The sequence below is a fragment of the Sardina pilchardus genome, chromosome 6, assembly GCF_963854185.1.
Source record: "Sardina pilchardus chromosome 6, fSarPil1.1, whole genome shotgun sequence".
NCBI classification, from domain to species: Eukaryota; Metazoa; Chordata; class Actinopteri; order Clupeiformes; family Clupeidae; genus Sardina; species Sardina pilchardus.
In genome coordinates, this window is record NC_084999.1 from 26,735,781 (window position 1) to 26,761,636 (window position 25,856).

General features: G+C 43.8%; 3 protein-coding genes across 8 annotated transcripts; 1 reads left to right on the top strand and 2 right to left on the bottom strand.

Moving 5' to 3' along the window:
- Positions 1-725: 725 nt before the first annotated feature.
- stx12l (syntaxin 12, like) lies at positions 726-9,502 on the bottom strand. 3 transcript variants are annotated; one of them, XM_062539234.1, is made up of 10 exons: positions 9,192-9,502; positions 7,780-7,953; positions 7,371-7,440; positions 6,567-6,666; positions 6,076-6,213; positions 5,510-5,559; positions 5,172-5,277; positions 4,552-4,624; positions 3,032-3,114; positions 726-2,257 (listed from the first exon to the last, which is right to left on the bottom strand). In XM_062539234.1, exons 2-10 carry the CDS (start codon positions 7,877-7,879, stop codon positions 2,165-2,167), a joined length of 813 nt encoding a protein of 270 aa, XP_062395218.1. In that variant the 5' UTR covers positions 7,880-7,953; positions 9,192-9,502; the 3' UTR covers positions 726-2,164. The 3 variants fall into 3 exon arrangements, with proteins under 3 accessions (XP_062395218.1, XP_062395216.1, XP_062395217.1); XM_062539232.1 differs by having other exon boundaries at positions 8,722-9,502; XM_062539233.1 differs by lacking the exon at positions 9,192-9,502 and having other exon boundaries at positions 7,780-8,647.
- A 140-nt stretch (positions 9,503-9,642) lies between these two features.
- On the bottom strand, positions 9,643-14,528 carry LOC134083097 (tRNA selenocysteine 1-associated protein 1-like). Of its 3 annotated transcripts, none has more exons than XM_062539238.1 (7): positions 14,391-14,528; positions 12,556-12,653; positions 11,946-12,045; positions 11,676-11,728; positions 11,083-11,239; positions 10,930-10,966; positions 9,643-10,743 (listed from the first exon to the last, which is right to left on the bottom strand). In XM_062539238.1, exons 1-7 carry the CDS (start codon positions 14,403-14,405, stop codon positions 10,613-10,615), a joined length of 591 nt encoding a protein of 196 aa, XP_062395222.1. In that variant the 5' UTR covers positions 14,406-14,528; the 3' UTR covers positions 9,643-10,612. The 3 variants fall into 3 exon arrangements, with proteins under 3 accessions (XP_062395222.1, XP_062395221.1, XP_062395220.1); XM_062539237.1 differs by lacking the exon at positions 14,391-14,528 and adding an exon at positions 13,068-13,171; XM_062539236.1 differs by lacking the exons at positions 11,676-11,728; positions 11,946-12,045; positions 12,556-12,653; positions 14,391-14,528 and having other exon boundaries at positions 11,083-11,647.
- Positions 13,875-25,245, top strand: wdtc1 (WD and tetratricopeptide repeats 1). Of its 2 annotated transcripts, none has more exons than XM_062539230.1 (16): positions 13,875-14,137; positions 15,236-15,417; positions 16,189-16,272; positions 16,633-16,679; positions 16,814-16,925; positions 17,296-17,483; positions 18,306-18,488; positions 18,835-18,929; positions 19,872-19,987; positions 20,288-20,363; positions 20,652-20,739; positions 21,307-21,483; positions 22,221-22,456; positions 22,921-23,089; positions 23,273-23,465; positions 24,458-25,245. In XM_062539230.1, the coding sequence occupies exons 2-16, from the start codon at positions 15,352-15,354 to the stop codon at positions 24,653-24,655; spliced, it is 2,028 nt and encodes a 675-aa protein (XP_062395214.1). In that variant the 5' UTR covers positions 13,875-14,137; positions 15,236-15,351; the 3' UTR covers positions 24,656-25,245. The 2 variants fall into 2 exon arrangements, with proteins under 2 accessions (XP_062395214.1, XP_062395215.1); XM_062539231.1 differs by having other exon boundaries at positions 21,310-21,483.
- The last annotated feature ends 611 nt before the right edge of the window (positions 25,246-25,856 follow it).

Genomic DNA, 25,856 nt, shown 5'->3' on the forward strand with positions numbered 1-25,856 from the left:
CTAAAGGCAACTTTTGATAATGATAATGATAATGATGATCTCCTGGTCAATGTAATTGTCATCCTATGTAAATGTTGCATACATAAATGTAGATACTTAAAAGTGAAGCCTACTTTCAGTGGGTTTCACAATCATTTCCAACTCTGGAACAGAGTATCAAGAATCTGACTTACTATCCATGCCCTATATGTACTTTATTGTCTCGTACAAGGATTTCTTATGCATTTTTTTGAGCCATGTTTATTATACATGCTGAATAAGTAATAAAAAACAGAAATGTAACAAAAAAAATCTCTGAAAATCGCCTACAAAAAAGCTACAATCTTTGCCCATATAAGGAGATCCAGTATCTTTGCCATTTTTCCTATGGGAAAATAACATGGGAATTTTTAAATATCGCACTTGCTAAACTCTCGCGGGGTACTCTCGCGGGGTAACTTACAATGCAACTCGCCATAAGCAGCTTCAATTAACACCTGGATCTCCTTATATGGGCTAAGATGGCAGCTTTGGTTTCTTTTTGGTGACAAACTTCAGAGATCTAGGCTTCGGTATGAAAATGATAAGTATAAGGAAATTGAGCATTTACTCACTGATTACATGCCGTGTAATGTAATATAACTATCTTTTTCTTTGAGAAATTCGGAAGTTTATTTATATTTCAACAGGATTTTTCAGTTATCATAATGGTTGAACATTTATTATAATTATTATTATTATTATTATTATTATGAATAATAATAAAACACTGACAGCCAATCAAATGATACCCCTTTCATCCATGCCCTAGAAGTAATGTTTTGATTGGCTGGTATAATGTATGGCCACATTTACATAACTGTATACAATCGGCTGAATTTGACTACATTTGGAGTAGAGTCATAGATTGGACTTTTAACCATGAATCTTCATGATAGTTTATTATAGGTCATTAATAAGTGACCCTCAGCACTGTCATCACCACCAGTCCAGTCAGGTAACATCTTGAGCTGATGAGGGTATATTATACAGTTACTATTATTATACAGTTGTATTCCAAAGGGGAAAAGACCACAAGAAGAAAGTGAGACTACAGTCGTTATATATGACAGGACAAGATATGTCTTACAACAAGTCACTCGTTTAACAAGGTTTACACATTGTTTTAAATGTTACACATTCGTTCACAGTAATTACAAAGCTCTTGCCGTGATTACCATTTTAGATGATTTACCTTTACCAGTAGATGCAGTCCTGCAGTAAGAAAATTAATGGGGAATAAGAAGAACGAATTATGCACTTCTTATCCTCAGTACCCTGCCATTCTCTCCCACACAAACATACAAGTTAATCCTCGACAATGACAATTAGGCTACTTAAAGTTGAGTTTTGCATAATAATGGTGCACATCACCTGGCCTTGTTGCCACGTAAGCTACTGTAACTAAGGAAACAGCCATCTTAAAAACCTTTTTGGTTCTCCTTTGGGTTGTAAAAACATTTGATTTGATATTGTGTCTGTTTTTGGCAACTTCCTCTCTTGTAAACTCTAGAAGGGTTATTCACTTCTCCTCAGAACTGTACTTACTGGAACACTGTGAGGACCATCACTAGCGCGCGCGCACACACACACACACACACACACACACACACACACACACACAGGCACACACTCACACACACACACAAAGTCTGATATACAGTATCACCCCTTCTGTGTGGTCTTTCACTATAAAATACACACTCTCTCTCTATCTCTCTCTCTCTCTCAAACACACACACACCACGCACATGCTCTCTCACACACACACACACACACACACACACACACACACACACACACACACACACACAGATATATCACCCCTTCTGTATGGTCCTTCACAATAAAATGCACGCTCTCCCTCTCTCTCTCTCTCTTTCATACATACACACACACACACACACACACACAGATATATCACCCCTTCTGTATGGTCCTTCACAATAAAATGCACACACTCTCCCTCTCCCCCTCTCCCCCTCTCTCTCTCCCTCTCTCTCTCTCTCTCTCTCTCTCTCTCTCTCTCTCTCTCTCATATACACACACACACACACACACACACACACACACAGCTCAACTCTCTCCACTCATAGCCTGACATGTCACCAGTTCCATGTACGATCTATCTGCATGGCTGTGTGCTTCATTTGGAGGCCTGCCAGATGATGATGCCCAGTATGGTCAGGGCCAGGGCCAGGATGATGGCCAGGATGCACTTCCTCTTCCGGGACTTTCTCTGCAACACACACACACACACACAAACACACACACACACACATGCACACACACACATGAAAAAGGCCTTCACATCTCTACTGAGAACCTGTGAGGGAGAGCTTCTCACTCACACATGTGGTCAAGTTAATGGAGTGGAACATGGCCTACACAGGCAACAACAAAGGTCTGATGCCACGGCATTGAGGTTGTGCTCAGGCGTAGATTTGGTGGCAATGATTGGCAGAGAATGATTCCTGAGATGCTTAATACAATAAAGTGTTTATAACGTAAGACTGATAGACAAAGGACTGTAGTTACTAGTCTATTTGGGCTATTCCTTGGGTTTCATACACATGATTTAAATCGATCAGCTATCGCAATTTGCAGCTTAAAGTATTGTTGATATTTGTGAACTTTATTTAATAATTGTCCTGATTTTCTGAATTTGTCTTTTCTAAAAGTGTACCTTGGAAATAGACAAATCTAGCAAAAAGTGCACCTTTATGTTAGATAGGCCTACATTCTGCAAAAACAAAAAATCCATGCCAAAAACGTGAATGTGGCCGCTTATGGTCTCTATGCAAACTATAATACACTTTACATATCTTTGCAGAAATAAACTATTCTTTTCCACTTTTGCACTGAAGTGCTAACTGCATTTCATTGCTTTGAACCTGTACTCTGCTCAATGAGATTACATCTGAATACAATGTAATGTAATGTAATGTAATGTAATGTAATATAATGTATTGTTTGGTATGATTGTTAATCCATCTGGAGGCCCCCTCCTCACCTGGTAATAAACAGCCCGCTGCAGCTGCTCAGCCCCTCTGTCCACGTGGGTCTCTGCACTCTCCACATTCGCCTCAATGCTGTCTGTGACACACAACCACACCACAGGTAAGAACATGCACACACACACACACACACACACACACACACACACACACACACACACACACACACACACACACACACACACACACACACACACACACACACACACACACACACACACACACACACACACACACACACACAGACACACACAGACACACACAGACACACACAGACACACACCCGTGTGTGTGTCTGGGCAGCCGTGGTGTACTGGTTAGCGCACCGGGCTTGTAACTGGAGGGTTGCCGGTTCGATCCCCGACCAGTCCACCACGGCTGAAGTGCCCTTGAGCAAGGCACCTAACCCCTCACTGCTCCCCGAGCGCCGCTGGTTGGGCAGGCAGCTCACTGCTCTGGGTTGTGTGATTCACCTCACTGTGTGTTCACTGTGTGCTGTGTGTTCACTAATTCGGTTAAATTGGGTTAAATGCAGAGAACTGAATTTCCCTCACGGGATCAAAAAAGTATACAGTGAGGAGCACATGTATTTGATACCCTGCTAAAACAGGAATATAAAATCATCATTTGACAATTGATCTTAATGCCTTAACTCAAAAAATTAGTACAAATCAAACCGCCAAGGACACCAATTTTCTTTGTGATTGAAGAATGTATCGTAAATAGATAAATGTTTTCCTTAAATGCTAGGGGAAGGAAGTATTTGACCCCCTATGTAACCCTATGGGAATTTAACACATAGGGTTAACATAGGGGCAGGCAGATTTTTATTTTTAAAGGCCAGCTATTTCATGGATCTAGGATATTATGCATCCCGATAAATTTCCCTTGGCCTTTGAAATTAAAATAGCCCCACATCATCACATACCCTTCACCATAGCTAGAGATTGGCATGGTGCTTTTTCCAGTAGGCCTATTAGCCTGTTTGATTTGCATTGAGCTCAATGAGCATCAAACAGGCTAATAGGCCTACTGGAAAAAGCACCATGCCAATCTCTAGCTATGGTGAAAGGTATGTAATGATGTGGGGCTATCTTAATTCCAACGGCCAAGGGAACTTTATCAGGATGCATAATATCCTGAATCCATAAAATAGCTGGCCTTAAAAAATAAAAATCTGCCCGCCCCTATGTTAACCCTATGTGTTGAATTCCCATAGGGTTACATTGGGGGTCAAATACTTACTTCCCCCTAGCATTTAGGAAGAACATTTATTTATTTACGAAACATTCTTCCATCACAAAGAAAATTGGCGTACTTAGCGGTTTTATTTTTACTCAATTTTTGAATTAAGACATTAAGATCAATTGTCAAATGACGATTTTATATTCCTCTTTTTAGGCAACTTTAGCATGGTATCAAATACATTTTCTCCTCACTGTATATTCTATTCTATTCTATTCACAGACACACACACACACACACACACACACAACACAAGTTGTGCTGTCCTTACCTATCATCTCCCCTTGGTCATGGATCATTACTGCCAGGTCTTTGAAAATCTGGTTCACGTCCATTATGTCTGACTGAAAACAGCAAAACAAAAAAGGTCATGATATACAATATTACATTAATATTATGATATTACAAACATACCTTGTCAGATCAAAAATCCTGAAATTCAGAAGTGAATGCAGGAAGGGAGAGGGTCTTCCTTATTCATTTACATGTATCCATTCATCTGACACTTCTCCACTCTTACTTACTGTCCACACATATACAGCATGTGTATGCACTCTGCATGTGCATGCCCTGAGTGTCAAGCCCATGATCATGATGTTGTTAGCAGTAGCACCTTGCTCTGCATGTTAAGTAGGTTTCAGACCAAAGATTCCCGACGAGACGAGACGAGACGAGATGAGCCGCGACGTTCTAAAACCTTGCGACTGCCACTCAACATGTTTAATGCTCTGCAACGGCTTGCGACGGCTTGCAACTACGTGCAACTTCTAATTCACACTGCTGCAACTCCGTCTCGTCGCGTCGGGAATCTTTGGTGTGAATTGGGCTTTAGACAACCAGTTCCAGGAACATACACTATCAGGACCATATCAGGCCAGAATGGTCCCTCACCTCCAGTTGTCTGATGTTGGTCTCTCTTTCTCTGATACCCTCTAGATCCTCCTCTGTGACGGGCATCTCCTCCGCCTGCGTCTGAATCAGGCTCCTCTCCTCGTTACTGTACAAATAATAACAAATAATGGAACGCACAACAAACAAAACTTCATTACGCAACACTTCATTATGTTAGCTGGGTAATAAATAAATAAATTTTCTGGAGAGATTTGAACAACACAATATTTAGACGCATCATCTTTCGTGCAGAAGTTACTGAATTAAATTAAGTTATTACCAATAAATAAGTGAGGGAATGGTGTGTTAGAAAATGAAAGAATCTTGAGTTAGCCAACCTTTCAAAAGTCACAAGTTGCTCATCTGGTTTTCGAAACCCATCCTCCATCTGTTCAAAAACATAAAATAAATACTAAACCTGTATCGGTCTTATTGATGTACACTGAGAGTAGTTAATATTTCAAATGTATTTTTTAATTATTATTATTCCTGACATACTTATAAACATTTCCTGCAAATGTACAAACATTGCTCTGACTGACATGGTGGTGGATCTCTGCAGCGCTCTTGGCTTTGACATGTGAATGTTGCGCATCAGTCCCTGGCACCCTATCTGGCAGGGGTGGTGGTGGTGGTGGGGGGGTGTCTGGGGTGTATAGGGGGCGGGTGGTTGTCTGCGGCTGATGCTATGGTGTGACGCTCAATGGTGTTTTTTGCCCCCAACGGCACCTTCTAGGCAGCACAGCCTAAAAGGCACTACCTTTACCCTATTCCTAACCTTTAACCCCCTCAACCCTCATCCTACCCCTAAACTGAGGGGAGTAGTGCCTTGAAGGCAGTGCTGCCTGGAAGGCACCATTGAGGGCAAATAATACCAAAGACTGTGGTGCTCGGTGTGACTAACCGTCAGGCCGGTCCCGGCGCGGGCTCTGGCCACTGACTCCCTCTCCTTCTCAGCAGCACGCCGCTGCACCACCTGGAAGTTGTTGAGGGCCGCTGAGAAGTCGTTCATCAGCCGGTCCTTTTGGATCTTCTGCTGACGCTGTGGGACAGAGAGCGGGAGGAATGTAAATGCCAGATTCATAATTCTCACAGATGTCAGATTACGTTGGGGATAATATGCCCCCAACACTTTTGGTGATCACTAATTTTGAACACAACCATTTCTAACAACTGAAAATAAAATGTTAAGACTAGGCCGACAATGAAAGCCTATCAAACAATGTACAAAAATTAGAGTTGTGTGTAGTGCTATAGAGTAGCTGCGCATCAGTACACCTCTCATGTATTTCTGACAAATCAATGTGAATGTGATTCAGCTGCCACAGAAAGTTGTGAGAACTTGTGACAAGCAAACATTTAACCGTATAAAAGGACTGCGAAAGCATCGTTCACCTGCTCTGAAGGTGAGTGGGGAGGGAGAAGAGATCCAAGTTCCTTCAGGTGTCTGTTTGTCTCCTTAGCCAGCTGGTTTGTGTAGTGCTGTACCTGCTGACTGCACCAGCACAAAATGAAGAGTCCATCAATATGAGACAGAAACATCACTGATACTGTTATCACACCATTAATGCATTAGAGTTCAGAGACCATGAGACATATCCACTTAGCCTGGCCCCGCTCGCCTAGGTCTTCTTTCAGGGAGATCGAGGAACGTTTCCCAATCAAATCACCAGACTCCATTCACTTTGTGACGAGTTTGGATATTTCCATGCTAATATTCAATACCCAATACCCAATACATGAAACATTGCAACCGTTTTGCCAAAAGTGCACCTTTTGGAGAAATGTACAAATGTCGGCATAGCTGCTTGCCTGCTCTGTGTCTGCCACGGACAAGTCAAGCAGTATGCTTTGACACTTTCCTATGAGCATCAGACAAATCTCATTCGCTTTCAGCAATCAAATGATAGCATGTCTAAACTGGTTGTCCTGAGATGACACATCAGAATGAAATATGACTTCATAACAAACACAATACAAATAAGTTCACTAAAACATAGGTACCATTTTAATTTTTGTCATTCCAAAATATCGGTAGAGACATGTCCCTGTGGTCCCTACGCCAACCTATGCCCTTGTCCAGGATCATTGGATGGATCATATGGAGTTTTGCATCAGTTACTTGCATCAAACTGAAGGCTATACCCTAAACAGCAGAGTTCAAAGTGGCTAGTTTAAGAGCATGTCCCATGCACTCACAGCCTCTCCTGGAGCTCAGGTGTGTCCTGTCGCGTCCCCAGCTGGTACAGCATGGTTTTCATCTGGCCAGCTGTGAGGAGAACAAGCAGATGCAGCCTTAGTTAAGAGAGTTCAGAGGACTGAAAGGTATTCACTATCATTTTAAATAGCATATACCCACTTTAGCCTACATTCCAGTTAATTGAAAGAGTGGAGTTTGGTTCATTTCCAATAACATGATGGATACTCCTAATGTAGTGCATGACCCCATAACATGTGACATAGTGTGAGGTGGTGGAAGGTAGGCCTATAGTCTTAACCTAATTTATAAGTAATCACATGACTTTTTTAATTGCATGAATCTCAGGTAATGTGGCCAAAATGGCTTCCAGGCCAGGACTGATTTTGTTGAGGGCGCAATGTCACTCACTGTTCTGGGTGATTTTCTGGATGTTGGTGCTGCATGTCTGAATGAGGTTGTTGAAATCCCGCGGCTGCGAGCGGTAACTGTCTGCCCTCCCGTATGACATAATTGTGGACACGTCAGACAGCCACCAATTCTAAAGAGGCTGGCAGCTGTTCCAGAGCGGGTGGTCAGAAATATCTATGGGATAACGGTCAGAAATGTCACAATTAGGCACATCAACAATCACAAACAACCAAAACACACATGGGAAGATTATTTTCTAAAAATAGACAGTAGGCTACTCTGCCTTGGCCTAGATTTGCCCTAATGACGACTCCTCGCTGTCATGCCTTGTTTACGGTCTATGCCAGTATGAACAGCGATACAAGAGGCTTCAGAGCAGCCTAACTAAAAAACAAACATCTAGGCTGTAGCCTAATGCGGTCTACGCCAAAAATCTGTGTGCGTGTGTGTGTTTTTCAGGGGGTTACATGAGCCTTGCTGCAGACTTCCGAGAACAGATGCCGATACAACAATTTTCTGTTATATTTAATATGGAACTACTAGGTCCTAAGGGTGGCGGTACTGGAGGCTACTATCATATGGCAAGTGTCCTTTATTCCACTATTTGGTCAAGCCTGAGAAAGTAAGGGTGTTTTTTATTCTAGGCTACGGCACTCACCAAAATTGTTGACAATTTTTAACATGACATAGAGGTAGCCTATGCTTTGACGACATGCTATACATTACAAAAATCTCAAGACATTCTAACGAAACGTGTTGTAAATAGCCTATATGCTTCATCATGTGTTGCGCGCCGATTGCATCCCCGGTCTCCTTTAGGCTACCGCTACAGCATCAACTCGCATCAGTTTCTGGGTGTTGCCGTGACATATGTGATATTAACACGGCATCCGCCAACCTACAGTTTATACACTTTCGTTAAATTGAATGTAAATATCTTACTGTGGGTAGGCCTACTTGGCGGAGAAACCACGGTCTTCTGTTTCGCCTAGTTTGTATTATAAAAGAGCGTTCTGTAAACCCAGCCCTAGACTAGCTACGTCACACGCTGATGACATTAATCCGCACGCATGCAGGAATATTATCTTTCCAAAAAGGCAATCTTTTTTTGCTCAAGACAAGTTTTCAATCAGTTGGCTGGTATTTTAAATCACGTTTTCCATATATCGCCTATGTCGTTTGTGGAATAGCATATTCTCAAACAAACAGGATGGTGGGATTAATTTAGGACACCAGTGAAAGCAAACTTGGTCGTCTTATTTTTTCAACATAAGTTGACTTTATAGTCTAACTATAAATATTTCAACGGCAGATAAAAAATGCAGCCTACAATGTGACAGAATTCCAAACGGTATGGCTATGGAAACTAGCGATCTGGCGAGCCTGAGTTGAGCTGATTGGAGACCACTTACCAGTAGGGCATGGTGTCGGTCTCATGACTTTCATAGGACTTATAATGGGTTCGAAATGCTGAGCTTCCCTCACATGATTGTGGCGTGGCGTGGAATGGGGGGTGGGGGCGGTTAGAGAAGGCACGGACAGAATCACTCGGCTTTACTAAGAGGAGATTTTGTCCAAGGTGGATTTGTCCCAAATGTGGAATTTAGTAGGATATTGGTCTCTAGTTGAATAGATATCTTTTTTTTTTTTTTTTTTTTGTAGGCCTATAAAGCTTGCTCAGATCATACTAAATAGCTAACTCAGTGCTGAAAATATCCAGGCAATGCCATAAGAAAATCAATCTTGTGCAATCTTGAGTGTCAAGTGCATTGCTCTTATCATAATAAACTCTCTATTTATGACCCTCTTTACTCTACTCACTGCATGCAGTAGGGTGTTAATGAACAATGACCACATAACATGTACATTTCCAAAAATGTATTCTTTTGTTTCTGTGAAAACAGTTCAATTCAAAATTAGTTCAGTTCAACACACTGCTCTTGTACAAATAGATTGCCTAGTCTGGGGAAGTTTAGCTAGTAAAGACTAGTAAAGTTGGATGAGTCAGGGTTGAAGCCCAATAACCTGAAATTAAATATGTGTGAATTTGCAAATGATTATCCACAGTGTTTCTATCTTCCTCTTCTGAAGGAGAAGAGAATTAGGTCATTGAAATTCCATTTTAAGATTCTAGACCTAAGTCTTCATAAATTCCCCTTGGCATGTCAAATATCTGAAGGCTTATAGTCTGACTCATTCGAAACTGAGCCATGATAAAGCACACAGCTGTACTGTTGCCATGACCGCTTAGGGGTCATGTGGACAAAATGAGACTTGTTTCATTCGGAACCCTGCTGCCGTACACCATCTATTAAAAACAGAAATAAGAATGTCTTTCAAACTGTCAAGAAGTTCAGAGCACGAGCAATGTCAAGGAATCAGACATTGAGTTGAGTAAGTCCTCACCATTGAAAACCAGCAGTGAGAAAAATCCTCTATTCCAATAGGCTACTGAGCATTACACACAGGAAGTTGAGGACACTCTAAATGCCCTCTCTTATCAGTAATTTGTCTTTCATCAAACAAAGCTGTTATTCAACAATATTTCACAACAAAAGGACATTTCTTTCTTTAAAAAAAAAAAAAAAAAAAGGTGTTTAGGTCAACTAATGTGGAAGGACACTGGCCATTCCATTTTCAGCTTGTGTCCAAAAAAAACAGCCAGGAGGACGCACTGCCCACTCGAGTCAAGAGGTAAGATAGAACACCTGCCTGCCTGTCTGGCATGGCATGGGTGCGTACATCCCTCTGTTCCAACTTCTGAAGGATGAATCAGTCAGAATGAACTGTGACAAAGGTTTCAGTCAAATGCCCGGAGTTGATTCCTGGTACTCTACTGGGCGGTGGTGGGATCTGGGGAATCCAGCGTGGGCCAGTGGCAGTCTATAAGGGCGTCATACAGCTCCTCACTCTCCTCAATAAACAGCCTATTGGCCTCAGCTACATCTAGCTCCTCTGCAGGGTCTGAAAAGAGAAACATTTCCAGGAAAGGTCACAAGGAGGCAGCATTCAACCAAATCATGCAACTAGTCAACAGGAATGAGTTAAAGTACAGCACTGTATATTACTGCTGCAGCAGCAAATAAGAACTAGGTCACAGTCTATTCAAGTACTTATGCATACAAGAAATTCAATATTAACTGGCCTCACCTTCAAGAGGGTCATCTTGAAAAACGTCCCCATAGCTCTGCAATAGACCGTTAGTTATTAAAGCATGAGCCTGAGATAGTGTTCAATTTAAGTTCCTCTTTGGAAACGTCTAATTTAATGTAGATAGGCCCATCCGGAAGTAGTGCAACCTACCTGATTACTGCAATCATACTGACTGTAGTCGTACCCATCATAACTTCCTATGCTCTGATCATAACCCCAATTTGAATAATAATCGGGGTATTGCTGGTAGTACTGGTTTTGGTCGTAGGAGTGAGGCTGAGAGTACTTGTTGTCTCCCCCTCGGCTCCTACAGTGGGAGAAGATCAGAGCAGCATCACCATGTTGCTCAAAAGTAGCCAATGAAAGAGAAAAGTGTCCGAGACAAAGACGTACCCTTACACAACAATGACAGATGACAGACTGACTCTCATGGAAAAGCCCCCTCATTGTAGCCCTGCTGCTACATGTCTGACGGCAAAATGGAGATTTATTTTTACGGATTTCAGTTGGTTGCTGAAATCCACATGTGTGAAAGACCCAAAAGTGTTGAGTGGTGATGCTGTGCGTCTTGCGATAGATACCTTCCGTTTCAGATAGAAACATTGCCCAGTATCAGTATTTTGAGTCAGCCCTCTTCACTGTAAGAAAAGACTGATTGTGAAAGAGAACTGGTTTGTTTGTTTGTTTGTTTAGCTGGGAGATGTGTGATGGAAAATGTGCTCTCGACAGCAAATAGCAAGTACCTCATCTCTCCTTGCTTCCCATATGTAGCGTGATTTAGCTTGAACTTCCTTGGCTGCGGAGAAAAGGGAGGGGGATGAGAAAAGGAATGCTTTAGTAAAGTGAAATGTGCCAAACATTATACAAGGCTGGATTGAATTTCAAAAGGTAGCCGTTTTACTTAGGGTGTTTTAGGGACAACACTCTCTTTAGGCTACTCAACCAGCGTGTTTCTATTACAACATTTACTGACAATAACACAACAGGCTGTCTTGTTGTGGGATTAGAGTTACCGGTGTTGCTCCGGGAACAGACTTTCCGTTGATCTTACGGAGACACCTTTCGGCTGTCGCTTCATCTGACAGTTCCACGAAGCAGTAGCCCGCCGCACCCCTACTCAGTCAAGAAGAGCGTTTAGGCTACTATATGGGCTATTCACAATTTTATAAGGCACCATAGGCCTACACATTGTGGTATGGACAAAATGTAATCCCATTGATCAATTAATGACCCCATAACTGTTGCCCAGGCTATGCACCATAGGGTGACCAAAAACCTGGACATTTCGGCAACCCAATCAACCCTTTTTCTTATAATCAACGGCACCCCTCATCCATCTAACCCATATAAAAAATTGCCCTTCTGCAGTGAAATTGGATTGGAGCTAGTTACTTTAAATGGTCAATGTCAATGCATATAAAACGAACACTGTTATTAATAGGTGTAATATTATTTTGCTCCAACAGTAATAATTGTAATACTTTACAAATTTTACGCTGCATCATGTAGAAAAAACGGGACAGTCAGTGTTCAGGGAGAATATTTTTTCCCCCTGGACACACCATTAAAAAGAAGACAATCAGGTGAAACCTGGACAGGTGGCAATACCATAACAGGCCTTACCAGTTAATTTTGTTGCGGATGATCCGCACACCTATAGCCAATTCTCCCATGGTGGCAAAAGCACGAGTAATGAAGTTCTCGTCCATATAGGGCTCAAGCTAGATAGAGAAAACATTAATGAGAACTGACCTCAAGAGACATGGCCTGACATGACGGCATGGCATGGCAGGTATGGCAGCCTACAAGAGAAACTTCTACTTCGGGTAACCTTGGCTACCGTGGGGTACACCTAATTTTTACACTCTATGGTACAAACAAAGTGCTATACAAACACAACCCGTTTACCCTATGATATCATAAAACAAATAGTAAGTTGCTTATAACTTAAGTTATTTTAATTATATTATCCTTGCCTGAAGTTTGGCAGTTTCTGGCAACATGCTATGAAACGTTAACGTTGTAGCCTACAGACAGACCTGTCAAACAAACGAACGTTCTAACAAACTAGCAGGTTAATGATGTTTGTTTCTGCTCTAAACCCATATCAACATAACTATCATACAAATACGTACATTTCCCATCCACAAACACGTCATTCTTGTCAATAAATTTCCTTCACAGGCGCTTTACGAACTGCAGCTGAATGTACTCCACACCACAACAATATGGCCACACTCTGACTTTGTCAAAATAAAAGCCGAAACGTTCCAAGTTCTGATAAACTAAAGCTCCCCTCTAAGATATTGTTCTAAAAATGCACCCAAACCGAGTTGATTGGAAAGAAAATATACATTAAATGCAGACTATTTGAGTTCACTATAGCAGAAACTGATCATGAATGTTAATGTAACCTAATGTTTTAGCTTTGATGTCATTGAAACCTCTCTAGGCAAAATGTTCTGCCAAATATCATAAACAAATTAAGTGGGCTTACTTTTGAGATAAAAAAAAAGTGATTTATTTTTCCATAGAAATTCTGGAAAACTGCATAAGCAGTTGTCATTCTACTTGCATGAGAGAGTTCAGAGGTGTGAAGTGAATGGAAATGTATTTTGCCAACACTATCACTATGAAAACAACAAATTGCCCTCTGAAATAGGGGAGAGACACTGTAGGTAGGCTAGAGATAAATGCAAATTTTTAAGATGCTAAGCCAAGATAATACTAGCCTAGTTCTTGGTGTTTTTCTTGATAGTAAAAACATACAGTAAATGGTGTAGTGCACTGTAGAATAGGCCTACTGACTTATGTCTTATACATTCTAGCATTTTATTGGCTGATTATACTGACCTGTTATGCCAAAAACGGACGCGACTTAAGTATTCACGAAATGGTTTACGGCCATTTCTTTCGTAAACGTAATCAACGCACAGAGTCCCAAGTTTGAAGTGTACGTCCTAAAAGAGGGGTGGGATCAATACAGGAATTGCAATATGATGGCAATAGACACTGTGTCAGCTGTGCGTTCGTAAATAAAACAGAAATATGATTTGGAATTCTATGTATAGCGACTTTAGTATTCCAAAGGGACTTTGTCCCTTTATATTTTGAGCAACGCAGTTTCTTTAGTGGACGGTGCGTGTAGGCTACGTGAGGCTTGGGTTGACACGGTCCACCAACACCATCTAGGCCAGATACACAGGTAAGTCCCGAATCAAGTTGCTAACTCTGGTTAGCTGGCTGGCAAAGGATTTAAAAAGTACAACATCAGCGAGTCTCGAGGAATTTGACAGTGTCGTCAACAAATGCACTATCTACGGTAGTTGCACTATGTGTGACATAACAGTCTGTTTATGGCTAACATAAACAAGGTTAGCCTCCTAGCATACAAGCCAACAACAGTCTCTGTTCTTAGCTAGCTAAGCTTGATAGCTAACATCAAGCCAGGAGCTTACCTGAATTAATATCATGAAATAATTAAGCAAGTTCCACTGGCACAGCTAGCCAGCCAACTCCGCTAACAGGTCTGTGCTCGCGAATGTTCTTCATCGTAGGCACTGCCAATGTTATTTGACCTCGAGTTCCCATTCTCAGTTTCAAGGAACCAACTTTGCATGCTTGGTGATTGTGGCTAAATTACCCAGTTTTCAGAGAGGTAGAGCTAGCCCAATATGGGCCGTATCGGCCAATGGTAATGTTAATGCCAACGTTTCGTGTTCGATCAAGACTTCTAAGACTAAGTCGATCGATCACATGTGGGAATTGTTTTGCTAAGTTAGCAAGCCAGCCCTGTATAACTTTCCGAGTGTTATTGTCAGATGAAGGTGGTTATTGGTAGGTGTGAATTGTTTAGCTAAGTTTGCCATCTCTGTATCACTTGCACTTTCCTATCCCTATTCCTATTGCAGATCCCTCACCTTTCAGTAACACCATCTTTACTTGTCAGTTGCGACACTACCTGAGCAGTTGTTCTCAAAGGAGCCAACATGATAATTAATTGCAGATCTATGGTTTATCAGTTTAGATATTCTAGTAACATTTTTGTTGAAACCACTTACAGTAGGTGTAGTCGTGTTCATGACCAGTGACCATTAAGTGGTTTGCATATGATATGAATGTATAACAATGACTCTGAGAAAGGAATGTGGTATGACAAAAATATGTGATCATGGATCATAAAGCATTTAAAGGTCAGAGAGCATTGCTATTACACATGTAGAGAGCATTCAAACAAAACCATGTTGCCTGGTGGATCATTGTCTCTGTTTGAATGAAAATCCACTGCTCTCCATTCTTATAGAACAGCCTGTACGGTGTTTAGGAACCTTCCAGAGATTCTTCGCCACACAGATGCCAGGTGATTGCTGACGCTTGATCCCAGTTTCCCCCGGCCGCCCCATCCCAAGGCTGAGCTCTATGATTTGCGGAGAGACCATGTCTGCCGTCAACATCACCAGCGACCTCCTGCACAGGCAGATCAGGGTAAGCTGTGACAGATTTATTCAGCCGTATAGAAGGGTGATTTTAATCCTAACTAATAGTGTTTTGAGGGCATCAGATAGTGCCAGACAGAGATGCATGCTATGACAACAAGGACTTCAAGGCATTAGCCTCCCCATCATCAGAATAGTGTTGTACGATGCACCAATACTAGAGTACTAGGTATTGCGATACCCTGAAATTTATAAAAAATGCAATACTCCATTTTGCCAATACTTTACAAATGGTGTTTTAACCAGGTTTTTAAATGAAAGCTGTATTTACATCAGTTAAAAAAGACTTCTAAGATCCATGTTCTGTCATCTATAACTGACGTTTGAGGTTTATTTGCTGTGCAACTGCTTCAGTATTGGTATTGAGATACTTAAGGATGGTGTTCAAAGTCTTCAATTTGGTATCGTTTTTAATTTAAAATACATTCTTGACTACTTAATGTGATCTTGCTTTACTGTACATTCTTGACACTAAATGACCTTACTGTACTGTAACTGACCCTAGGCAGATGGGTTGGGCCCTTGTCATGGATCTGTCTGAGGTTTCTTCCTATATGTATCTCTAATTCTAGGGAGTTTTTTCTCACCCCTGTTACTCATGGGCTCTCTCTGAATGTTTAACACTGTTAAGTGCCATGAGACATGTGTAATGTTTTGCCGCTCTATAAGTGAAATTAAATGGAAATTGAAATTCATATGTAAAGGATAATTCTGAGCAGTGTTTGAGCGGTGTTCTCTAAATGCTGTGGTTTCTCTGCAGGAAAAGAGGGCGTTGGGGTTCCAGAGGCATTATCATGTGACTGATCCCTTCATTAAGAGACTGGGTCTGGAGGCAGAGCTGCAGGTACAGATATGTCAACAGACCTGATTGGTAGAGAGAGAGATAATCTTAGTCTGGCCATTCTTAGTCTGGTTCACTTTTATAAATTGAATATGTCTGGGGAGTCTGCGCTTTATTTCTACTGCACAGAGGCGTGATCAATGCATAGTTCAAATGACTCTGTGCATCACCTAGTTTGTTATTGGACCCAGAAGATGTGGTTTGAAATCCAAATCGCCGGTAGATCAGGCAGGGTTTACCCAGCTAATTTGAGTACCTTAATTGTCCATCAGTATCAATATTTTCTTTCTTGTTGTAGCCTATTGGTATGAATAGTTCATCAGTTCTCTAAAAGGTTATCGGTGTGTGGTTGTGTTTTATCAGGGCCACTCTGGTTGTGTGAATTGCCTGGAATGGAATGAAAATGGAGAGTAAGTCCTGCTGTATTCTTCTGAATTGACACATGTTTGAGTTTCTTTAGTTTGTGTACATGAGGAAAGTTTGTGAATTTACACTTTGAAGAGTAATAAATGATACCTGATGCATTGATTCACCTTTACTTCAGTCTGTTGGCATCTGGCTCAGATGACCAGCATGCCATAGTCTGGGATCCTTTCAGACACAAGAAGCTGATCACCATGCACACTGGCCATGCAGCTAACATCTTCTCTGTGAAGGTAGCTATCAACCAGACACCGGTGCCATTCTCAAAGAGTTTTGTTTTCCCATAACACTATTTAGCTATATGTGAGGGAAATTATAATGAACCAATACATTTTGTTTTAATAACAATTCTTCGTTATTATTTTTTTTTGGGGGGTGGCATTTTTGAGATAATCAGATCCTCTGGTTTAATTCTGCCTTGCTTAGAGCAGTGATGCATATCTCTGCTATGCATGCATTCCATTTAGAAAGGAATTGATATTTGTCCTCAGCTTGTCGTTCACAGGGTCTACCAGACTCTCATTGTTATCTCATGATGCCTATAGGATGGATCGCAGCGGTGCAGGAATGTGTCTTAATGTTTCCCTGCCTCTATGTGTGTAGTTCCTGCCTCACTCAGGCGACCGCATCCTAGTGACCGGTGCGGCCGACACCAAAGTGCACGTGCACGACCTGACCGTCAAGGAGACCATCCACATGTTTTCCGACCACACCAACCGCGTGAAGCGCATCGCCACAGCGCCCATGTGGCCCAACACCTTCTGGAGCGCCGCCGAGGACGGCGTCATCAGGTAGCCTCCTTTTCGCTGTGACGTTTTTGTTTTTTTTTTTTTTTTTCGTTTTTTTTGCTGTGACGACGCCGTCCTCAGGAGACGTGCTGGACTGTTGACCTGTGAACACGCCTCCGGCGGTACCTCAATCATTCCCAGTCTCCTTGTCCACTCCCACTCCCCGACACTTAATGCGTCCCCAGGGGGCGGGCGGCGTTCAACAACCTTGGGACTTGGTGCCCGCCGTGGCGTGTTTTGCTAAGGCTTACTGATGGGGTACAGATGTTTCACTGGCTGCAGGCTATGGGAGCCCATCAGGGGGGGCAGGCACGGGGGCAGGCACGGGGGCAGACAGTGACCGATGTGCGGAGAGTGTGTGTGTGCAAGGCCCCCGGAGATCCAAGGCAGTCCCAGGGATTGCCTGTACACAACAGTGTACCCAGCAGTGTATAATGCTTCACGCGTAGAGGACACATAGTCCTTCACATAGAAATGTATCTCTAAAAAGAGTAAACAGAATAACATAAGTGCACAGCGAGTGTGTCACCTGGAAATGATCCTACACATATACTGTATATGTTTTAAATGAGGCCGATCAAACCATTTTAGAATAAAAGTATTGTTGTCAAAGACCATTTCGAAAATTAGGGAAAACGTTTGGATTGCTGGTCTTTGCTCAGCCTTGCTCACCAGAATCCTGTAAAGCATATGTTCTGTTAAAAAGTTAATCTTACTCCACGATTCCATAGCTTTCAGAGAAGTGGAACTTGACTGTCCAAGACAAACTTCCCAGTATATGTATGCCATACTTAAGTTGCTTTATTCCTCTCTTCCCTCCTACAGGCAGTACGACTTGCGAGAGAGCAGTAAGCGCTCCGAAGTACTCATCGACCTAACGGAATACTGCGGCCAGCTGGTAGAAGCCAAGTGCCTAGCGGTGAACCCGCGCGACAACAATTACCTGGCCGTGGGAGCCAATGGGCCCTTCGTACGTCTCTATGACATCCGTATGATTCACAATCACAGGTGAACGTAAGAACGCAGTCAGAGCACCTTCCATCTGGGGTGTCGCTGATGCTGAGAACACAATATTGCCACGGCGGTCCACGAGGCTTTACCGGAAAAGTTTTTCTTAATAAGCCAAAGCACTATGAATTGGTTGTGCATGCTGCTCATGCATACTCTCTGAAACATTTTGAAGTGCAATAGATGGATTTACACTGCACATTATATGAACTTTAGAGATTTATATAGACCTACTAATACTTTTTTCTAGCCAGTGGTCACTATTATACATTTTGCCAAACATCCGAAATCACTCCATCCACGTTGCGCCCTCACACCTGCTCTTCCTGTTTCCCTCAACATACAGGAAGTCCATGACCCAGAATCCCACCGCTGGCGTGCATACGTTTTGTGATAAGCGGAAGCCTATTCCTGACGGAGCCGGACAGTACTATGTGGCAGGTCAGGCACTCTCACCCTCTCTGAGGGACTGCGGGGGATGTGGTGGCAATATATCATTCACTGTTTGAACAAAGATTGATCAAGTTTGAGCCAAATTTATTTGCACGTGTATGTGAAATAGTTAATTGGTATTGTGTAATTCACTACTGTTAAGGCTCCACGTGAAATTTTGTTTTTGGTTTTAAAGAGAAACTATGCAGGTTTGGCGATTTCTTCGCTGTTTCCTCGTTTTATGCTTGCAGGTTTCTCTGCAGAGCTTCCCCAACAGCTTTAGCGTGTATATTTTACAACACTCCTCAATCAGTCAGTCTGCCTTCCATGATTATGATCGCGAGGCTGGGAGACTTTCTGTTTGTCAGTGCAGCGGCCCAAAGTTGCAAGGGTTTTTTTTTTTTTTTCACTCACAAATGCTAGGTGGAAGCGAAACGGCCACCATTCAACCTGAAAAAAAACCTATAATCATTTCAATGACTCCGAAGCTGTTCAGTTAAGGTAAATTAAGCTTAAAAAAAAAAAAACCTGCATAGTTCCCCTTTAAAAAGGCTAGTTGTGGAGATGATGGCTTGAGTTTGGAGGAGGATCGTGAAATAAAGCATAGTGCAGGTATTTCGGGACCTACCACTGGGTGGCGTCGGTGAGGCACACCTGTTTGTGTGTTTATCTCTCTTACACTGTGCTCTTCCTGCTGTCCACCACTACTGGAACTCTCCTTATTGCTGTCTCTGGTTGTCACTTAAACGCTACACCATCATCCTCTACTCGTCCTGCTCTGTATGGAAAGGGAGTGTTTTTTGTTACTTGCAGGTCTCCTTTTTGTACTTTAGCTGTAATGTCAATCCTCATCTTTAAGTCACTTTGGGGAAAAAAGCGGCAGCTAAATGAGTAAATGGACGTTTGTTTGTTTGTGTTTGTTTTGTGTATTTATTTATTTGCCGATTGCAGGTCACCTTCCCGTGAAGCTGCCGGACTACAATAACCGTCTGAGGGTGTTGGTGGCCACTTACGTGACGTTCAGTCCTGATGGCACTGAGCTGCTGGTCAACATGGGAGGAGAACAGGTACGCCAGCTCCGTTAGATAAGATGGATAAGATCAGATAATGACACAAATCATTTCTCTTTCTTTCAATTTTTGACCAAGGTTACATGCCCCACATTATATTGCTTGTGTAATATTTTTGGTGTGCGTGCGTGCGTGCGTGCGTGCGTGCGTGCGTGCTTGCGTGCGTGCGTGCGTGCGTGCGTGCGTGCGTGCGTGCGTGTGTGTGTTCGTTACATGATATCATGTAACATGTAGTTGGGTCTTGGGTTGGGTTTTGGAGTGGTACTCTGACTATGGTCCATGATGTGATGTTTCCAGGTATACCTATTTGACCTGATGTTCAAACAGAGGCCGTACACTTTCCTTCTACCCAAAAAGTGCCAATCATCATCTGGTAAGTGTGTGTGTGTGTGTGTGTGTGTGTGTGTGTGTGTGTGTGTGTGTGTGTGTGTGTGTGTGTGTGTGTGTGTGTGTGTGTGTGTGTGTGTGTGTGTGTGTGTGTGTGTGTGTGTGTGTGTGTGTGTGTGTGTGTGTGTGTGTGTGTGTGTGTGTGTGTGTGTGTGTGTGTGTGTGTGTGTGTGTGTGTGTGTGTGTGTGTGTGAGGGGTGAAATTCTCTCTGCTCCACTCTGACACCCACTGTATGGTGTTAAGTTAGCGCCACATTTCGAAATGTCTCCACAGAGGTGCAAAATGGCAAGACTACCAACGGAGTCACCAATGGCATCCACCTGCCAGCAAGTCGCCTGCGGTTATCTGACAGCAAGAGCAGGTAATAAACGCTTTTGTTCACTAGCGAGGCTCTCTGCACTACGGAGTTGGTTTGGCATATAAAACATTGCATCGTCCTAGTAATCTCAGTGGATGACAATTGCACTTAACTTAAGCTATAGATAATTTATACCCCACTGATATAACTGCCATAATTAATGAGGTCAACAAGAGACATTTGATATGGCACTTACAGCATGATCACAATTCACAGTATTGCTTCCCTCTCAACCCAAACTGCAAACTGCATCACTCCAACATCTTTCTGTCTTTTCTGGTTTCTCCCTTTCTGCTCCCTCCATCTCTCCATCTTTCCCTCTATCTCCCTCTCTTCATGTCTCCTTTGATCTCTATCTCTCCCTCTATCTCCCTCTCTCCATGTCTCCCTCTATCCTTCTCTCTCCCTCTGTCTCTTCCTCTATCCCCATCTCTCCCACTATCTCTCCCCATCTCTCCCTCTCTCTCTATCTCTCTCTCCCCATGTCTCCCTCTCTCCATCTCTCCCTCTCTCTCTCTCTCTCCTCTCTCCTCTTTTGTCCCCCTCTCATCTGTCCCTCACTCCTCCCAGCAGTGGCTCCTCTGAGCTGCCCCCTCATCTGGAGCGGATAAAGCAGCAAGCGAACGACGCGTTCGCCCGTCAGCAGTGGACTCAGGCCATCCAGCTGTACAGCCTGGGCATCCACGAGGCCACGCGCAACGCCATGCTCTACGGCAACCGCGCCGCAGCCTACATGAAGAGGAAGTGGTAAGCCCTGTGGTCGCCATGGCACTGCAGCAGCCACCACGTGATTCAGACATTAATTCTGAAAAGGACAATTCTGTTTGGTTGACCGACGGGCTGATTAAAAACCTGTTTGTGCCTGTTTCGCGGAAGACACGTTACATTCCTTTAACTGATATCATGGAGAGGACGGCATTTCTGAAAAATGTATCACCAAGCGCATCATTTTTGCCCTGTATGAAGCTGCCACTAGTAGTGCTCCCACTACTGGCCATGTCATAGATATGGGCAATGCATGAAAATAATTACTGTTATCTTCTTGGCCATAAGTCACATCAGTTTACAGTTTTGAGAACTATGTAAACACAAACAGTGATCCAAAAAAGTAAAACTCAATCCTGACCATCATCAGCTACTCGTACTCACCTATGATTTGAACTCTAGCTTTCGTCATGCTTGTTCACGTTCTACATGTGAGTTGCCCACGTTTGCGCTACCTTATTACCGTGGGACGACAAATTCTTATCATGGGGGGGAATTCTACTGGTACATGGACTATACTAGGTGTTGACCATTTGCTGGATAAACAAATAGCGTTCATGCGACAGAGGAAATATGCTTGAGTGTTGCTTTAATATTTGGATATCAGCCGATAACGATTACTTAAACTATACCAATAATCGGCCCAATTAATCGGTCTACCTCTAGACTATACCATATGGCACATCCCTACTATCTAAGCTGCTCTCTGACCCATGCAGGGATGGTGACCACTACGATGCCCTGCGGGACTGCCTGAAGGCTCTGTCCCTGAACCCCAGCCACCTGAAGGCCCACTTCCGGCTGGCCCGCTGCCTCTTCGAGCTCAAGTATGTGGCCGAGGCCCTGGAGTGCCTGGACGACTTCAAGGGCAAGTTTCCTGAGCAAGCCCACAGCAGCGCCTGCGACGCCCTCGACAAGGACATTAAGGCCGCCCTCTTCGCCAAGACAGACTCATGTGAGTCATACACAATCTACAGGAAATCATCGTGTTGACGTAGCCTAACGAGCCAGACCCACATCAAGATGTAGGGCCTAGGAACTCCCCATAGGGGAGGGCTCAATTGGAGGGGTGGGATAGATGGTTGTCTTTCAAATGCCCTCTCTACGCAACAGGATAGCGCTACAACGAATCCTTTTCTTGTTTTCAGGATGCTTAACAGTCGCAACTTCTGGTCGCATGTCAATCGTCATTATGTTAAGCCTACCTACCGACTCTATACGCGATGTGATTGCCCGAGGGAAGTTTACTCGGGCAATCTCTCAACTAAGTCTGTAGATTTCTAGGCTAGTGTTAACGTGCAGCACCTTGAACTCAATTTGCTAATAGTAGTCAAATTTTAAATTCTAATCTTTCAATTTTAGGTTTGTTTTTATTGTATATTAAAATAAAAAAAATGTATGTATTCAATATGAATCAAGCGGAAGACAAGAAGGGGAACAGCTCAATCCGTTTCCACAACTTCAGCCGGAAGGAGTCCATCTTGGAAGACGAGATCGTGCTGCGAGAGCGCAGCTTCGACTATAAGCACCGTTACTGCGGCCACTGCAACACCACTACAGACATCAAAGAGGCCAACTTCTTCGGCAGGTCAGTTTGACCCCTGGCTTAGCAGCAGCAGCCCTGTCTCATGTATATACACTATTCCTCGTATGCTGTCATACACAGGGATATTGGATTGCATTCTGAGTTTTTTTGTTTTGTTTCTGCATTTCTGTAGACACCATTTATATAATATCTCTGTCTCTCTCGGTGCATCCTCCTTCCCTCCAGTAAAGGGCAGTATATCGTGAGTGGCTCGGACGACGGCTCCTTCTTCATCTGGGAGAAGGAGACGACCAACCTGGTGCGCATCCTGCAGGGGGACGAGTCGATCGTGAACTGCCTGCAGCCCCACCCCGGCTACTGTTTCCTGGCCACCAGCGGCATCGACCCCGTGGTGCGGCTCTGGAACCCCAGGCCAGAGGTACTCGCCAGAGTCTCTCATATTAGCTTTGAATTCATCGCATTTTGTGGTTTGATGTTTTTTGACCAACGACCAGTGTTCCCTGGTCCACCACGGTTGCTCTTGTTTCTATTTGAAATGCCTTTCACTTCCTCACTGACACAAATTTGATGATGTTTCGTAAATGCTTCCTTTGCACTGAATAGAGTTCGGGATTGTGACGTCAAATCTCTAATAATTTGCCATCGTTTTAGCAAGATGACGATTTGTTTTCTTATCTCCTCTTGCCGTTAACTATGTTCCCATGAGCAATCGATGTATCCTTCTTTAGTATGCGGGTAAAATGGCCGCTGCTACCCAAACGCGACACAAGGTGCCTCTCATTTGGAGTTTATACGTCCTCCCTCGCTCCTCAGACCTCGATCCTCACTGATGTACATAAAGAATGATGGGGCGGCAACAATGGGATAGTCTATCCCCTCTTCTATCTTTCTTTATGTAGATCAGTGAGGATCGAGGCCCGAGGAGCGAGGGAGGACGTATAAACGCTGAATGAGAGGCCCCTATAGTCTTCCAAACTCTATTATGAATTGCACTTGCACCACTTACTCAATGACATTATATTGTGAGGTGTTTGATTCTAACTCATTGTTACAAGACATGTGAGTCATTATTCTGGAGAGATAGGTGTTATTTACTGTGTTTATCAATGTTATCTCAGGCCTGCTAGAAAGTTAGTCATGATTGCGATTGTGATCATCAAAACAGTCAGTAAGGAGAGCATACAGTAATTTCCTGTGTATTAGCCGCATTGTGTGTAAGCCGCAGGACAGTGCAAGTTAAAAGAAACAAAACCATATTAATACCATGTCAACTGCCCTCGTGTATTAACCTCATAGCTGAAGAAAATTAGCAAAATCAATGCATAAACCGCGGCTAATAGTTGGGAAAATACTGTGACTGCGTTCCTGTGTTTACATGTTGACATGTGTCGTTGTTGTTGTGGTCCCCAGTCGGAGCGGGAGAACGGGCGCGTGGTGGAGGACATGGAGGGGGCGGCCCAGGCCAACCAGCGGCGCATGAACGCCGACCCCCTGGAGGTGATGCTGCTGAACATGGGCTACCGCATCACGGGCCTGAGCAGCCGCGGGCCCGAGGGCTCCGACGACGAGGACAGCTCCGAGGGACAGGTGCAGTGCCGGCCCAGCTAGGACTAGCAGCCCCCCTGCCGCCGCCGCCGCCGCCACCACAGCAGCCGCACCGTCAGGGTTCCTAAAACGGAGCGCGAAGAAGAGACACAAACCCCCCACACCTGTTCCCACGGCCAGCCCAACACACACCTCCTTCTCACCGCCAGCACGGAGAAGGGACGCTACGTCAGCCGAGACGACCAGCCCACCCCCGAAGCCACCTACGCTCGGACTTCCTGTCCTGTGCCATGCCCGCCCACCCCTGCTTCATGTTTGTGCGCGTGTGCTTTGTGTTAAAAACAAAACAAACAAACAAAAATGCAAAGCTAATATAGCAACAGTGAAGCAGCACCTCCACCTTAGATGTTCTTGTGACTGTTTTTGTTTTGGTTTTGGATTTGATATTGTTTGCTCAATTGCACCCCACCCTCTCCCTCTCCCTTTTTCTTAAATGAGGAAAGAGCGAGTGGCACCACTAGCTGTAGTGCAGCTTCACCCACCCCTCCTCTCTGCCTGACCCACTCTCCTATCTGACTGGCCCATATTGGGGGGGGATACTGGCCTTGGGGTATGGTGAAGTTTTGTGGGGGGGGTTAAAGAGAGGATCACCTGTGGAGGTAGGGGTAGGGGTGGGGATGCGGCGGGTGGGGGGGGGGGGGTTGGGGGGCGTACGGCGTGGCTCGGTGCTGTCGGGTCAGCCTGCTGCTACTCCATGCTGCTATCCGAGATCTCCCTGTTGCCACGGCAACGAGGTCACTCTGTGGAGAGACCGCACCGCACCGCACCGCACCTCTCTAGAGTCCACCTCCGCTCCCCACCGCACACCACCGTCAGAGAAGACACTTTAACAAACTTGGCACACCCTCACCTCTGTAGCAAGACACATTCACTACAGTAGGAATGTACAGAGGCCTCATCTCTCATACTCTTCTATTTTGGTTAGCACTTGGAGGAATGGATGGGTTCGAAGCTTTGTTCCAAAGTCAGTTTTCCGCAGTGATGGTTGGGGTCTGTGGTCCGAGGTGCTTTGATTGCATAGTTTCTTAACCGACATGGCGTTTTGAAATAAAGGTGTGGCTCCATGACAGCAGATGGAGAGGGCATACCTGGTGTGATTTCAGTTTCAAGCTGGGCATCATCGTTAGTTGAAATGGTGATGCTATGGCTGTGAAGGACTGTTAGAAAAAGGACTATGAGCCTAACTTCATTAAAATTTCAGATT